General features: G+C 44.2%; 1 protein-coding gene across 1 annotated transcript in view; it reads right to left on the bottom strand.

The window, feature by feature from the left end:
- The window catches only part of ddr2l (discoidin domain receptor family, member 2, like), a 35160-nt gene that overhangs the window by 7090 nt on the left and 15148 nt on the right, over window positions 1-12922 (bottom strand). The window contains exons 2-12 of the mRNA XM_053325167.1: window positions 11175-11273; window positions 10635-10737; window positions 10177-10252; window positions 8844-8996; window positions 6708-6855; window positions 4807-4912; window positions 4536-4725; window positions 2948-3194; window positions 2095-2172; window positions 1815-1957; window positions 297-408 (exon numbers count right to left, since the gene is read on the bottom strand). Coding sequence (XP_053181142.1) covers window positions 297-408; window positions 1815-1957; window positions 2095-2172; window positions 2948-3194; window positions 4536-4725; window positions 4807-4912; window positions 6708-6855; window positions 8844-8996; window positions 10177-10252; window positions 10635-10737; window positions 11175-11235 — 1417 coding nt within the window. The 5' untranslated portion in view covers window positions 11236-11273. The remainder of the gene's footprint in view (window positions 1-296; window positions 409-1814; window positions 1958-2094; window positions 2173-2947; window positions 3195-4535; window positions 4726-4806; window positions 4913-6707; window positions 6856-8843; window positions 8997-10176; window positions 10253-10634; window positions 10738-11174; window positions 11274-12922) is intronic.

Here is a 12922-nt window from a genome sequence, read left to right as displayed (position 1 = left end):
ATGTCAAATATTTGATTGTTCCCGGTTCTCATATGTCCTCAAATACAAGACTTTTCTGCATTTCTGGGTCTTGCATTACAGTGCGCAGTGAGCATTTTGGGGTTTTGGTATGTTGGTCAGACAAAACAAGTCATTTCAAGATGTCACATTGGGCTTTAGGAAAGTATAAGAGGCATTTCTGACTGTTTTCTGTCTGTTGGGAAACTCCAAACCTTCGATTCACAGATATTGGTAATCAAAGCCATGATTAGTCTTTTCTAGCCCACTATTTCTAAAACGTATCTGTTGTTGTATACCTGCAGAGGCGTGTCCAGACCTGGGGGGTACAGGGGGGGTTTGGAGGATGATGGTGTCGCTGCAGGACGACAGACGAACCGTCACCTCCTCATCTAAGATCTGACGAGGAGCCTGGAGGAGAAGAGGAAGACATTTCATTAAACTTAAAAGGAACGTCTTGTTTATTCTTATTTCCTAAAAAGGAGTGGATCTCTTTCTTTGGTTTGTGACTCGTTTATACCGAACAGCTGCTCAGATCTGGTGCTTTTAGATATCTAAACATTTTCAGATTGAGCCGGTGGCTTGAAGATCCTTAAAATTATTCCAGAGAAGAATGAATGTGATGTGAGTCAAACCAGTCTGTTCCAACCTTTAAATTAAGGCCCCACCAAGAATAATTCAGTTTTGATGATTTCAGAATTCAGGAGAGCAGAACATTGAATTAATCAAAAATAACAGAATTTATAAGACAAAAAGGAAAAAACATTAAATCCACAATGGATTCAACCAAATGTTGATGTCCATTGTATTTGTCCTGTTTGCTGAATCCAACACTGAAACTTTAATTATTTTCAGTATACAGTGAAATGTAGCAAAAGTTGGGTAAGCACACCTATGGAGGCCCATCTTAAAATATGTTTTGACCAATCACCAGACTCTGTAGTGGGATAAAGTTTGTGCCTTCATAAATCTACTCTCTAGCCTTGAGCTAACTCACCTTTATGTTTCTAACTCTGAGTCCTAGTCTCAAGCAGAGGGAAGATACTTGACTGCTTCATCTGCTAATCTGCTAAAACTAATCTACATTGGCACCTCTGGCTTAAAAGGCAGCTTCATCTGAATGCTGTGGCCTGCTCGGTAGTCCAGCTTTCATTCCTGCACATCTAGCTCCACTAGTTATCAACAGTTAGGCATTAGCTACCTCCGAAAACTTTTCCTCAACATTGTCTTACCTAATGTACCTCATAAGCATCTTTAAATCCTACTCAGCAGCGTTAACAGGCCTTATACCTTCATTGTATCTGGGTAAAACTGGCTCGATAGGCAGCTTCATCTGAGAGCCAAAGCGGCTCAGTAATCCAGCCACCATCACTCTTTATCTTGTTCCACCTGTCTTACCACCATTAACCAAGTTCCTTGACTTGTCTTGTCAAAGGAAAGAAAATGGTTTTAGTATGAAATCACTGGTGGAAACCATCTGAGTAAATGCTGTTTGGGTGATATGGACTCATGACACAAAAATGGCTCAACAGAAATACCTCCTTCTTTATCTTCAACTGTCCTCTTAACAAAGCCTGCCAAAGGAAGCTATAATGAAACCGATCTTCTAAACAGTCTTCTTCCTCAGCTTAGCAATCAATAAAGCATATATATCAAGACAGTATCAAACAATTACTGATGATGAGTTGAACTCGATTAAGACCAAAAACTTCATCGACTGAAACTCCAACCAATGAATATCTGCATTTTTAAGTCATTTTTTTCCTAATGCAGAACCTCTTCACGGTTCTGTTGCTCCTTCTGGATCATCTGCTCACCTTCTCCAGCACCTTGCAAACATACTGGCACCAGAGGATGAGGAAGATGATGATGACTAACAGCAGGATGATGGTCACCAGGCAGCCGATCAGAATGGCCGTGTTCTCAACATCCGGCGGGTCAGTGGCTGATGGACTGGTTGCTGTGCCTGTGGAGGAGATTTAGATTAGATTAGACTACTTCAGGTTCATTTCAAGTTTCAGGTCAAAGGCTGACAATGCATGTATTTATGGTTGTTATGTTAATATGTGTGTTAAAGGGTGAGGTTAAAGGTCTTACCTGTCTTTGTTGTGATCATTGTGGTGCTCTCCTCACTGGCTGTAGGTGATGTCATCTGGGTTGGGAGTATGGTGTCCTCTGAGGGATAAAAAATATCAATTAATTCATTTTATTAGTCTATTTTAAAAGAAAGAGTGTTCCCTCTGTGTTGGGAGTGAGTTGCTGCCCCAAATGAAGGTGAATCTAAGGGTCTCGATAAGGTATCATGATTAAGGATAAGGTGGAGAGTAAGGTTGACAGATCGGTGCAGCATCAACAGTACTGAGAAAGAAGGCAAAGCTCTCAATGATCTCCTTTCCAATCCTCAAGTATGGTCAGGTTTCGGTAGTGACTGAAAGAATGAGATCGTAGTTAAAAGCCATTGAAATGAGTGTCTGAGCTCAGCCTTAGGGATAAGGTGAGGAGCTTAACATCCAGGGGGGAGCTTAAAGTTAAACTGCTGGTCCTTCATGTCAAAACAAGTCAGCTGAGATGGTTTGGGCGTTTGGCCAGGATGCCTCTTGGACGCTTCCCTTTGGAGAAGTTCCAGGCTCGTCCAACTGGCAGGAAACCCTGGGGCAGACCCAGAACACGCTGGAGGGACTACATATCTCTACTGGCCAGGGAATGCTTTGGGATCCCCCAGGAGGGTGTTGCCAGGGATTCCTTACTAAGTCCGATGCTACTGTGATATTGTCCCTGATGGAAAATGGATGGGTGGATGCATGTTTCATGTTTCAAGAAAGGTAGACTGTGTGAGCAAAGGCGGGGTGGCCATCGGGAGGGATGGGACAAGTCCTGGTAGGCTGGCCGGCCGGCGACGTCGTGAATACTACACAGAACGGCCGTCACAAGCTGTGTGAGATCGTGTTACCTGACTGAAAGGAGATCTCGCTGAACATCATCCAGACGTCGGCGAAGTGAAACTGGCAGCGGAGGGATCTGGCGGCACGTCGGTTCAGCGGCACGGTGACGTAACGGGCGCTGGGGTTTCTGTCGTCCAGCACCGTCTTGAACGCCACAGGCTCCACCTCCCAGTCAGAGTTGAGGTGAGGCTTAAAAAAGCAGGAGACGGAGGAGAAGATCTTCACCCCGCTGGAGAACATGTTGTTACTGTGGACCTGGAGAGAGGAGCAAAGGAGGGACACTGATATTTAAAATGAAATGAAAGTTAATCTTAATGACATGTTGTAAAGATCTTGTCCACTAAACTTCCTCTGGTTTTCTGTGCACATTTAAGATACATTGAATTACTTCTGATCTGGACTGTGCACTTTAAACACCTCATCACCTCATCATGGATCATTTTGTTGGCATTTATCAACATTATGACTTAACCACGGAAGCACAGCCAAAGCTTCGCGGGAGATGTAATTATTATTTTTTATGAACAAAGTAATTTGTCTTTTATCTTCAAATCAACTAATTTTCCTCGAGAGGACGCTCATTTCTTCTAATCCCCACATGTTTGTGAATTGGAGTAATTAGGGCTCCAACAGTTAATATGACTTGTTGTAACACAGCTGTTAGTTATTATGTCGATTATTTTCTTGATAAATTGATTCGTTGTTTGGCCTTTAAAACGTCAGAACATGGTGAAAAATATCCATCACTGTTTGTCCCGACAGGCCAAAATGTTTAATTTACTGATATGAACCAATATTAATATTAAAGAAGCTGGCTTTATTTGTTTTGTTTTAAATTACACAAAGCAATTCATCAGTTATCAAAACAGTTTCTGATCAATTTTCTGTCAAACTTGTTTTATTGGCTAATCATCACAGCTCTGAATTATTGTCTGTCAAAACTTAAAAGGCTCTACAACATCCACATTCAACCCAGAGTGAGAAGCTAACCGTCATGGATGGTGGTGTAAGAGCTGATATCATTTAAAGATAATGGCAGGTTTTTTTCGGACAGTCTCTGCTGGAAGACATTCATAGTCAGCTTTTCAGATTATTGAGGCCAAAAAAAGCTTGATCATGAAGCACCTTTATTTCCAATGCAAACAATGACTACAGAGGTTTTGTAGGGAAGTGCTGGACGGTGGTGATGGACTCATACTAAAGCTTCCTGCAGATTAGATTTGACTTTCTGTTGTGACTTGGTAACAAGTACTGCTTCAAAACCACTGGTGCTTGAGGTGCAAATTTTGGAATTTCAAATAAGTTAAAAAGACAGGAGATAGAACTGAGTCAAAGAGTTTTTCCACTTTTCCAGTTCTAATCTAGTAAACTAGACATTAACCACAGCGCCACACCTTAAAACATCTTTACTTTCACTCCCTAAAGATACTCATGTGTGAGGGCAGCAGTGGAAAATACTAAACTAAAGAAACTGTGAAAATACATCATTGTTCATCAGGGGTGGAGATAATCCTTCATTAATTGTAATCGAGGTTAAAAGTTCAGATAATCATGATTTTGATTTTTGCCATTGCCCAGTTCTAGATGACAGCATACCTTCATGGAGGTGAAGTTCCTCTGATGGTCGAACATAAAGTCCATCTCCACGTATCCCAGAGTTCCCAGTGAGTCGTTCCTCCAGCCCAGGTAGTCGTAGCCCGGCCACACGTGGTACTGACGCGTCCGCAGGAAGTTGTCCTGGCCGATCACGCCGTCCGTCAGCTGTCCCATCCCACCAAACAGCCTCCTATTGGACGAGAGGACTGTCAGTCACAGAAAACAGGCAGAGTGAGATTGCTCTGGAACGTGGAGAGCGAGTGTGACCTGCCTCCTCTCACGCGTGCCGTCATACGTGGAGTCGTTGAGGTTGGCGATGGGAGAACTCGGCGGCATCATGACCTGACCCTCCGGAGCGCTGTAGGCGATCAGACCTTCTGCAGACGGGAACACAGATTAAAGGGTCAATACAACAAGTTTTACTGTCATGCAGATCAACTGTTTCAACCATAAACATCGTGATCTTTAGACTTAACAAGACCATGTCATTAAAGACTGTGTAAAGTGAATTCAGACCTTTTCTTCTAAACACATTAAATTGGTCATAAATGTATTTCTAAAAAAGGTGTAAAAAGCATTTCAACCATTTAGATTTGAATTGTGGAGCTAGGCTTCACAAACTGTGTTTCAACATTTCTGTGTTCAGGATTTAGTGATTAGCATAAACCCGCCCCTGCTGCTGTAGAGGTATAAATACATTCAGCACACACTACTACTACTACTAGTCTACAGTTAGCCAGTTAGCTGAGTTAGCCGCCGAGCTAGCAGCTGAGTTAGCAGCAGAAAGCTCTCTGACGTAGCGTCCATGTTTCTGGTAGAGGTGGTGACTTTGATTGACAGGTGACACTTGGTAGGGGGCGGAGTTTCAGCGTTTGGCAGCAGAGAAAGAGGCTGATTTTTACAAAACTTTGAAGCCTAATTTCATATATTTGGCGATTTTTTTAATCATTCAAATTTGGCAGGGTGGTTAACAACACACTTTTCTGTGGTATGTCAAACTCAGAACACATATTTATTCTTACTTTACACAGACTTGATGATGGTCAATGGACTTTACTTATAGCCAACCTGCTCATCAGAGGGAAAATAACCATTCACACATCGTTGATGCAGCCATCGGGAGCAAGTTTGGGTTAAGTGTCTTGCCCAAGGACACATCGATATGTGGACTGGAGGAGTGAAGAATCGAACCGCCGAACATCCGATTGGTGGACGACCCGACCAGCTCTGAGCCACAGCTGCCCCGTGTGACCATGTAACTCCTTTGACTAAAACTGTTTCACCATTATCTTCTTCTCATGAAGCAAAACATGATTGAGAAGCCACAGATAGCTGACTTCAAATCACATGTACCGAGAATACTCCTGAGTTTGTAGTTTTTATGCATTCATTTATGACAGACAGAGTTTTTTCTATCATCTTATCATGGACTAATACGTTCAGCATGTGCAGGAACACAGTTTGCACTACATATCACAACCTCATGACTTTTGAAGATGGTTGAGAGATTTATAATGTAGTATAAAGTCAGGAGGTTTTCTGATATGTGGTACATTGAGCTCGCAAAGCTGTAACCAGAACCACACATGCTGGTGAATAGGAAACACAGGTGTATTATAAGACGTACCACTTTTAAATGAATAAAAACAATATGTTAAAGGTGCGTCTTATATAATGGTTTTTACGGTAAATGGTGTAAAATCTGTTTGTTTTTTAAAAAGTGATATATAAATAAAGCCCATTTGAAACTTCTTCCACCACTGTTGTTGCCTGATGATGAAGCATCTGATCCTGTTTGCAAGCCAAGAACATTTTTATCTTGTCTGACGCAATTATAGAACATTTCTACTGAACTGGAGCGATAAAATAAAAGAGGTCACATTGTAGTTTTGTGGCAAATACAAGTTGTTGTGACCTGATTTTCTTTTATTGCGCAACAGGAAAGTGGAAAAAAAAACCTGACTTCTTTTCTGTTGACATTTTTAAGCGAGAACGTTTCCGAGGACGTTTCTGAGGAGTTTACTCGTCTCACAGGAGGAGTAAACATTTCTGAGCAGTGATATAACTCTACATCTACTCAGTAAGCACACACACACACACACACACACAAACACACACACACACACACACACACACACACACAGGCATGTCCAGTGTGACTGTGTGTCCTACCGTCCCAGGGACAGCCGTACAGCTCCACCCGCATGCAGACGGCGGTGGACAGTCTGGTGATGGGGATCAGACGGACGTAGCGGGTGATGATCGGCGGGTGGAGATCGTTGATGACTGAGGCGTAGGCGTTCTTATTGGCCTCGATCACCTGGACACACACACACACACACACACACACACACACACACACACACACACACACACACACACACACAGACACATACTCAAATGAAGCTGGATAAGACAAATAAATATATAAACTCAGCTTTCTGGAGAGTTTTCAGAGATGCATCCGTACAGTACATAAACCCAGAGAAACACAAACACACACAAACACACAGCACTTCTCACTGAGATCAAGATGTGTGTTTATTGTGACTTATAGACGAGTTTCTGTGAGCAGGTGGAGGCAAAAAAAAAAAACAAGCCAGAATGAGAGTTACTGGATGTTTAACCCTCCTGTTGTCCTCGAGTCAAGGAAGCAAGGGAGGAAGAAGGAAGGATAGAAGGGAGGAAGGTAGGAAGAAAGAAGGAAGAAAAGGAGGGAGGAAGAAGGAAAGGGGGGAGGAAGGAAGGGAGGAAAGGAAAGAAGGAAGGAAAGGGGGGAGGAAGGAAGGGAGGAAAGGAAAGAAGGAAGGAAAGGAAAGAAGGAAGGACGGAGGAAAGAAGGAAGAAAGGAGGGAGGGAGGAAAGAAGGAAGGAAGATAGGAGGGAGGGAGAAAAGAAAAGAGGAAGGAAGGAAGGAAGGAAGGAAGGAAGGAAGGAAGGAAGGAAGGAAGGAAGGAAGGAAGGAAGGAAGGAAGGAAAGAAGGAACAGTCAAAACAAACGGGGTCAATTTGACCCGGGAGGACGACACATATTGTGACTCACACTACTAATCACACTCAAATTACCCAAGATGCAACGCAACTTCTGAAAAAAAACCCAGTGGTTTCAAGTTAGCTACCGCAAGGGTATGTTCGCTTCCTGTTTTCAAAATAAAAGCACCAATTCTGGGTTATCGTGTAGTTTACTACAGTGTAAACGGTCTGCTTACTATCTGGTCCTTTAGTGTGTAGTATAGAAGTATGTAGTATGCGGTTTCGAACACAGCCTTAGACTTAATAAAACTTAATAATAATGATAATCAATAATAAGAAGTGATTGAGAGATTGTGGATGAATGTAAAGTAGAAATCTCTGCTCTGCTGTTTAAACTCCTTCCTGTTGAGTGTTTCCAAAAACAGTCGACGCCAACAGGAAGCTGCTGCTAAATGTCACTTCCTGTGATACCAGTGTGAATGACCAGAAGCAGCTCGGAGCGAAAAAAAAGAAAAAAAAGCATCTTTCTTTTCTTTTCTTTTCCTTCCTGTCTCTCCATTCTTTCCTCCAACGCTCCCTCTTCTATCACTCCGTCACACGTTTCCTCTTCACATTTCATTCTTTCTGTTTTTCCTGCCTCGTGTGTTTTAAGCTGCTTTGTTGAAACGTTTGGGGGGGGGGGGGGGGGGGTGGACTCACGGTGTTTCCCAGGCGGTTCTTCCACGGCCTCCACAGAACTCCGTCCCGGCTGTCCTTCTTTCCTTTCCTTCCTTCTTCCCTTCCTTCTTTCCTTTCCTCCCTTCCTTCCTCTCTCCCTTTCTTCCTTCCTTCTTTCTTTCCTCCCTTCCTGACTCCCTCTTTTCCTACCTTCCTTCCTTCCTTCTTTCCTTTCCTCCCTTCCTGACTCCCTCTTTTCCTACCTTCTTTTCCTTTCCTCCTTTCCTACCTTCCTTCCTTCTTTCTTTCTTTCTTTCTTCTCTCCCTCCCTCCTTTCTTCCTCCCTTCTTTCCTTTCTCCCTCCTTTCCTTCTTTCCTTTCCTTCCTTCTTCCCTTCCTTCTTTCCTTTCCTCCCTTCCTGACTCCCTCTTTTCCTACCTTCTTTTCCTTTCCTCCTTTCCTACCTTCCTTCCTTCTTTCTTTCTTTCTTCTCTCCCTCCCTCCTTTCCTTCCTTCCCTTCTTTCCTTTCTCCCTCCTTTCCTTCTTTCCTTTCCTTCCTTCTTCCATTCCTTCTTTTCCTTTCCTCCCTTCCTGACTCCCTCTTTTCCTACCTTCATTTCGTTTTCTTTTTAACCTGCTTTGTTGAAACGTTTGGGGGGGGGGGGGGGTGGACTCACGGTGTTTCCCAGGCGGTTCTTCCACGGCCTCCACAGAACTCCGTCCCGGCTGTAGTTGAGGCGGTAAGCTCGGGCGAACTCGTTCCCGGAGTTTCTGGCGTATCGGCCCTGAGTCCCGACCACCGTCAGGAAGGTGAGCTTGCCCAAGTTCACCTGAGAGACACACGGACATAAAAACTCTGTTCCTCATACACATCAAACTCTTCTGTGTCACAAACTTTGTAAATGTCTAGTTTCAGTCTGTTGATGAGCAGCTGAATGTTCCTGAGATTACATCATCACTACAAACATGTTCAATTTCATTCACAGAAATACTCCTAGTACTAATACTACTACTACTACTAATACTACTACTACTCATACTACTACTACTATCTACTATTCCTAATACTACTAATACTAATACTACTCCCTCCTTTCCTACCTTCCTTCCTCCCTCCTTTCTTTCCTCTGTCCTTCTTTCCTTCTTTCCTTCCTTCCTCTTTCCCTTTCTACCTTCCTCCCTCCTCCTTTCCTTCCTTCCTTCTTTCTTTCCTTTCCTCCCTCCTTTCTTCTTTCCTCCCTCCTCCTTTCCTACCTTCCTTCCTTCTTTCCTTTCCTCCCTTCCTGACTCCCTCCCTCCTTTCCTTCCTTCTTCCTCTGTTCCATCCTTCCTTCTTTCCTTTCCTCCCTTCCTGACTCCCTCCCTCCTTTCCTTCCTTTTTCCTCTGTTCCATCCTTCCTTCTTTCCTTTCCTCCCTTCCTTCCTCCCTCCCTCCCTCCCACCTTTCCTTCCTTCTTCCTCCCTTCCTACTTTCCTTTCCTTTCCTCCCTTCCTCCTTTCCTTCCTTCCTTCCTCCCTCCTTTCCTTCCTCCCTTCCTTCTTTCCTTTCCTTTCCTCCCTTCCTTCCTTCCTTCCTTCCTTCCTCCCTCCCTCCCTCTCTCCCGTCCTTCTTCCTCCCTTCCTTCTTTGACTTGAGGACAACAGGAGGGTTAAAGATAAAGACTCAGATTTCTCTTCTTTAAATAACACACATCTAATCATCCTCTCACTTTTTCATATGAAATGATAATCCTGCAGGTTCACATACTTTTATCTCACACAAATAGGAAAGGTTTCACAAACTTTGAAGCAGCACTTTATCTTTTGTTTTTGTTGTACGTCTATAATAATGTGACTGAAGTCTACGTCCTTCATCTCAACTACAGGTGAGGAAGAGGAGGAAGAGGAGGAGGAGTGTGTGTGTGTGTTTTCACATCTTCATCAGACATCTGCAGCCTGTTTCATTTCGGCTGGATGACTGAGAGCTTCAGACACTGACAGACGAGACTCAACATGTTTCAGAAAACAAACCTGCAGGAACTGAAGGTCTGAAGAGTCCTGCTGCTCCTCAGGACACCAAGCTCCGTCCCCCTCCTCACGGTTCAACCTGCACACACACACACACACACACACACACACACACACACACAGGAACATACGCACACACACAAACACATGCACACACACACACACGCATACATACACACACACACACACACACACACACACACACACACATACATACATACATACACACACACACATACACGCACATGCAGACACACACACACACACCAAACTGTCACATATTGTCTGCAGCCTGCTTTTAAACATGTTACTTAAATTTAAAAAATGCTTCATGTGTGAAAATGCTTTTTAAAAACTGTAATTGTAAAAGAAACAAATATAATTTACAGATAATGTTTTGAAGTTAAAAGTGTGTAAAAAGAAAGATCATGTTTATTATATCTGATTAACCAATCACTGACCTGGCGTACTGCGGCCCTGTAGTCTCATACCATTGGCTGGATGCTGTGATGTCAGCGTCTTTGATCCGCCCATCCTCCATGCCCAAGGCATAGCGACAGTGTGCTGTTAAAACACACACACACACACACACAGACACACACACAGACACACACACAGACACAAACACACAAACACACACACACACACACAACCATTTAAATACAGCCATTTCAGTGTGTGCGTGCAGTGTGTATATGTGAATGTTTGTATATATGTGTGTGTATGCGTATATGTGTGTGTGTATATGTGTTTATGTGTGTCTGTGCATGTGTGTGTATGTATGTGTGTATATGTGTGTATGTATATGTGTATATGTGTGTGTGTGTGTATGTGTGTATATGTGTGTGTGTGCGTGTATGTGTGTGTGTATATGTGTGTGTGTGTGTGCGTGTGTGTGTGTGTGCGTGTGTGTGTGTGTGCGTGTATATGTGTGTGTGTGTATATATGTGTGTGTGTGTGTGTGTGTGTGTGTGTGTGTGCGTGTATATGTGTGTGTGTACCTGGGTCGATCTGTCCGAAGGCTGCTGTGGCTTGAAGGATCAGCAGCAGGAAGAGGTGCATGATGGTCCGCCGATCTCACCAACACACACGCTACATCTCTGAGAGACAGAAACAGGAAGTATGAACGATGACATCACTCTGCAGACTTTCCATCCTTCCACCCTCCTTTCCTCCCTTCTTTCCTTCCTTCTTCCTCCTTTCCTTCCTTCTTCCTCCCTTCCCTCCCTCCTTTCCTTCCTTCTTCCTCCCTTCCTTTCCATCCTTCCTCGCTCCTTTCCTCCCTTCCCTCCTTCCTTCCTTCTTCCTCCTTTCCATCCATACTCCCTTCCCTCCCTCCATCCTTCCTTCCCTCCTTCCTTCTTCCTCCCTTCCTTCCATCCTTCCCTCCTCTCTCCTTTCCTTCCTTCCTCCCTCCTTTCCTTCCCCTCCTCTCTCCATCCTTTCCTTCCTTCTTCCTCCTTTCCTTCCTTCTTTCTTCCTCCCTTCCTTCCATCCTTCCCTCCTCCCTCCTTTCCTTCCCTCCTCTCTCCCTCCTTTCCTTCCTTCTTCCTTCCTCCTTTCCTTCCTTTTTCCTCCTTTCCTCCCTTCTTCCTCCCTTCCATCCATCCTCCCTGCCTTCCTTCCTTCCTTCCTTGACTTGAGGACATCAGGAGGGTAGACAGGCGTCCAGGCTGATGGAGCAGGCAGCGTACTGATGTGCTAACAGCTGGTTCAGAGTCTCTTTATTCATTAGTGAGAGTGGAAACAGAGCGTGTGCATGTGCGCCTGGTCAAACTGAACCATGTGTACGCACTCCTTCATAAATGTGAGTCATGAATCTACACTTTTATTCATCTGGCCTGGAAACACACACACACACACACACACACACACACACACACACACACACACACACACACACACACACACACACACACACAGAGGCGGAACATCGCTGGAGTCTCTGCCAAATGTTCAAACTGCATTTCATTAAAGACGAGGAGACGTTTCACTGATGATCACAAACACAGATAATCCTCTCACACACTAACCCTAACCCTGCTTCTGCTGTCTGAAGTCAAGAGCTGCAACTAAAACTAATTCAAATAAAAACTACTATTTAACCTTCCTGTTGTCCTCCCGGGTCAAATTGACCCCATCTCTCTTTTGACTGTTCCTTCTTTCCTTCTTTCTTTCTTTCCTTCCTTCCTTCCTTCCGTCTGTCCTTCCTCCCTTCCTCTTTTCCTTTCTCCCTCCTACCTTCCTTCCTTCCTTCTTTCCTATGTCCTTCTTTCCTTCCTTCCTCCCTTCCTCTTTTCCTTTCTCCCTCCTACCTTCCTTCCTTCCTTCCTTCCTTCTTTCCCATCCTTCCTCCCTTCCTTCCTTCTCTCTCTTTCCTGCCCCCTACCTTCCCCTTCCTTCTTTCCTCCTACCTTCCTTCCTTCCTTCCTCCCTTCCGTCTTTCCTTCTCTCTCTTTCCTGCCCCCAACCTTCCTCCCTTCCTTCTTTCCTCTGTCCTTCTTTCCTTCATTCCTCCCTTCCTCTTTTCCTTTCTCCCTCCCTTCCTCCTACCTACCTTCCTTCCTCCCTCCTTTCCTTCATCCTTTCCTTCCTACTTTCCATCCTTCCTTCCTCCATCCCTCCTTTCCTTCCTTCATTGACTCAAGGACAACAGGAGGGTTAATACCTGAAAAGCTAAGACTAAGAGAGGGGTCCAAACTATTCCTCCTGTCCAATCAGCAGACGAGGACACTCTTCTAAAGGACCA

Source organism: Scomber japonicus, chromosome 9 (assembly GCF_027409825.1).
Source record: "Scomber japonicus isolate fScoJap1 chromosome 9, fScoJap1.pri, whole genome shotgun sequence".
Classification (NCBI taxonomy): domain Eukaryota; kingdom Metazoa; phylum Chordata; class Actinopteri; order Scombriformes; family Scombridae; genus Scomber; species Scomber japonicus.
Note: the sequence above shows the minus strand (reverse complement) of the source record. Positions and strands in the feature narration are given on the sequence as shown.